The 3,658-nt window shown below is 34.4% G+C and overlaps 1 protein-coding gene across 1 annotated transcript in view; it reads right to left on the bottom strand.

Annotated features, from left to right (window-relative positions):
• The window catches only part of FANCL (Fanconi anemia, complementation group L), a 28,255-nt gene extending 25,365 nt beyond the window's left edge, over positions 1–2,890 (bottom strand). The window contains exons 1-3 of the mRNA XM_009319637.1: positions 2,817–2,890; positions 1,763–1,823; positions 653–709 (exon numbers count right to left, since the gene is read on the bottom strand). Coding sequence (XP_009317912.1) covers positions 653–709; positions 1,763–1,823; positions 2,817–2,890 — 192 coding nt within the window. The remainder of the gene's footprint in view (positions 1–652; positions 710–1,762; positions 1,824–2,816) is intronic.
• Between the last annotated feature and the right edge of the window lie 768 nt (positions 2,891–3,658).

The raw sequence follows: 3,658 nt of genomic DNA, 5'->3' as shown, positions 1-3,658 counted from the left end.
ATTGAGCAGTAGCGTAATACCAGGAGGGTATTTTTGTTGTTGTTTTGAAGAAAACTTAGAAATAAAACGCAGTAAGTAAAGTATGTTATACCCAGGTATTCTTTGCCAAGAATGCTCATAGAATCATGTTTTACTAACAGACAAGAAATTGTCAGTTTCATGTTGTTAACTAAAGACTTTGCTACTCCTCAATCCCAGATTAGAAAAACTTTTAGGAAAAGAATAAACAGCAGTCTCTGAACGATAAAAAAAGCTTTCTGCATTTATTGGTCAAGTTGTCACAGAGGTGAAAGCACCTTCAGTAATCCACTGACTGTATAATCCTTTGTATGATGATAAGCCTTCTTTACCACCTGGACAATACCACGAATTCCAAGAAAATCATTGTAAAGAGGATGGCTCTATACTGAGATCCCTTGCCCGGATTTTAATTTTTCTATAACACTCCAATTTCCAAAGAGTACAGTTACTTAAAATCCTAAAGGATAGTTATACAAATATTACATGAACAGCCTACATACAAAATCACCTCTTCCTAAAAAAAAACCCCAAACTTAAATCCATCTATCAAACAGTAAACTGTAAAAAACTGAAAGTGAAAACCAAAGCTATAAGAACATCCCATCTCCTACATACATATTCTGTCACTTACCAAAATAGTTTTCAGCTCCACCATAAAACTGGCAAGATCTGGACAGCTCTGCAACCTCTGGAGGGAACACAATATCAGTTCATTTTCTTCAACTCATAACTTTTAGCAGTAAATAATTTCAGTCTAACTATCTATTTTTCTAGTATTGTCAAACCAACTAACAAAAGACCCCAATGGTACACCACATTTAAGTATTTCAACTACAGAACAAATCTCCCAGACTACAGGAAACTACTGAAAATTAACCATCACCTTCGTCACATCATGTCACATTACACATTTCTATAGTTTATGAAGACTTTACACTTGATGTATTTGTGAAGACATTTACGAAGACTTTAGTCTTCACCAATGAGAACGGAAGCTTTAGAATCACTCAAAAATGTTTCCTAGTTGGTTACATTTTCTTTAGGAACTCTCCAGACCTGTCTGCTTTTAGATGCTGTACATGATTAAGGAGCCCTGTCTATCTTCAGATGCGGTACATATTTACACTTCAGTTTCCTCGACTCTCTATCTTGGGTTACTCCCAACTCACAACCCTTGTTCTACGAAGGGGTGCACAGTCCACGAGATAGTGTCTCAACTAGCACAGGTAGCAAAGATGCCTTCTTAGAAACAAAACATTCCTCGTGACTGCAGGACTGTTGTATCCTTGCTCCAAAGCTTCTCCTGGATAGGACAGTTTAACTTAGAGTCCTTGACTGTCTACAACACAGCATGAGCTAGGTCTATCAATAATTAATGTGAGTTCTCTTCTTTGCATTATGAACAGTTTGTAAAAACTAAATATATAAAAAAGGAAAAACAAAACCTCGCTTCTAATTGAGAGATTAAAGAAAAATTCCAGTAAAATGTCAGAACGATTTTTAATCAATGGCTGCTATCTCAATCTTCAACAAAATAAAGCTTGAATAAAAACAAGTATTTACTAAATTCTACCCATCTCTCTTTAGATTGGCCTGCAAGTCCTCCAGCATTTCAAAATAAATCTTGGCTATACAATGAAAGGAGAGTTCTTTAACACTTTTAGAATAGGTGCGTGAGTATAAGCTTTTCAAAATTATTATAAGCATACATTTAACAGAAACGGTCTTAAAAGTTTTATACCTGCTTTAAAATATGCTGATATCCATGCAGTATCTTCTTTAGGTGCCAGCTACACTCTATCCTAGACAAACAGTATTTTATATAAATTTCAAATTCACAGTACGTGATTTTTATAAGAGATCAGAAAGCCTGCTATACAACAACTTAAGTTTTCCTTCAAGAAAAACCCAAAGTAAACAATACTTCAAAATTTCTTTGAGTTTTCATATTCAAAGTTATTTAAAACTTTCAAATGTCACTATCCCTAAGCCCATTAAAAATTAAGCATTTACCTACAAAGGCCTCTGTTCTTTGCTGACAACAACAACATAATTCTTGCAAGCTAATATGACTTCATAAAATATACCAATATTTTAAAATGATATCCTGAAAACGTCGAAGTTACCTACAATGTGGTTTTAAGTATCCAACCTAGAATGTAATAAAGCTGTCGAATACCACATCTGTTCACAGTTCAGAGCAGGCTGGCCTAGGCAGAAGTATGGAATACAACGTTGCAGACTAATCCATGCATGTGTGCATACACACAATACACCCCCCACACCCCACACCCCCATACTACTATTGTAAACACTCACAGGAATAACAACAGAGCTTTTAAAGAAAAGTTGGGTAACGCAAATTAGTATGTATTAACAGGAAAGAGAAAATGATGGTTAGCATAGCTTTTGTAACTTCAAGTATATAATTGCTTAAATTTACAACTTTGCACTGAATTTTCTGTTTCCCAAATGGTGACATATAAGTAGTCCGATTTAAATAAACATTTTTTTCCAAGTACACTGATTTATATATAAATACAACCAATTAATTACAACAGGTTTCAAAGTTAATTAACAACAAAATATTTTGATATAGGCAATGTTTATTGTCAGCGTTTATTAACACTGATGCTGTACAATTTTGTTGCGAGGTTAAGTTGAAACCAGTAAGAATTAATTAGCAACACTGATATTGGAAAAAATAATAATTCATATGCATATCCATCATTGCTTTTATCAAAATAAACTTTTGTTACATACACTTACAAATTGTTTTCCTAAAGCTGTCCTACCTTGCATTTTTCAGTTGCAAATCCATTGGTAACAGTACCCTGATATGGAAGTCTCTACCCTTGAAAATAAACATTTAGTTAATAGGAAGGTCAGCAAAGAAAAATAGTTAGACGCTTGTGGGAAGTATTCCCCATAAGATCAGCTACTAAGAAAGAAAGTTTGTCTTATCTGACTTTCAGGAATATTTTTCAGAATTTCTTTATTTAGGAAGAAGAAGCAGCAGCATGAGTGACAGGTAGAAATAACGCTGATTTTAACTCTGAAGTGGAAATACTCTTGACCTCTAACTCACAGTATTCAGTAAAAACTCTTCAGTGCATCACATTTCATAAAGCAAAAATAACACCTTTGAGAAGAAAAATAAACATTATCCAAATCTGGACAAAACCAAGAAATATAATTTAATCCAAGTTATGCTAAAGTACACGAAAGTCTGTCTTCAACTCAAGTCAAAGTCAAAACAGACTCTTATCATAAAAGTACTATACTACAAAGGAACTTGGGCACTCATCCACAACACATTTCAGCAAGGTTTTAGAAACTGTAAACAAAAACAGTCACAAGTACACGAATGTAATTTTTTCTCCTGTTAGGGCAATCCGTATGGGGCAGTTCCTAAATGCCACCTACTTGTATTTTCAGCAATTGTCCCGATTTGTGATCCTCCCTCTAACTTCTGATGGGATGATCAAAATAAAACTGAAATAAAGAAGGTTTGTGAGTAGGTTTAACTCCTCCCTGAAGCGAAGAGGGCAGTTAACTCATCTCAAAACTTTTATTCCAGACTCTGTTCCAGCTCAGCATACCTTGAATTCTGTCCACAAATTCTGAGAGTTCTTCA

Source organism: Pygoscelis adeliae, unplaced genomic scaffold (genome assembly GCF_000699105.1).
Source record: "Pygoscelis adeliae isolate BGI_AS28 unplaced genomic scaffold, ASM69910v1 Scaffold122, whole genome shotgun sequence".
Lineage (NCBI taxonomy): Eukaryota > Metazoa > Chordata > Aves > Sphenisciformes > Spheniscidae > Pygoscelis > Pygoscelis adeliae.
The sequence above is the reverse complement of the archived record's forward strand: the minus strand, read 5'-3'. Positions and strand labels throughout refer to the sequence as shown.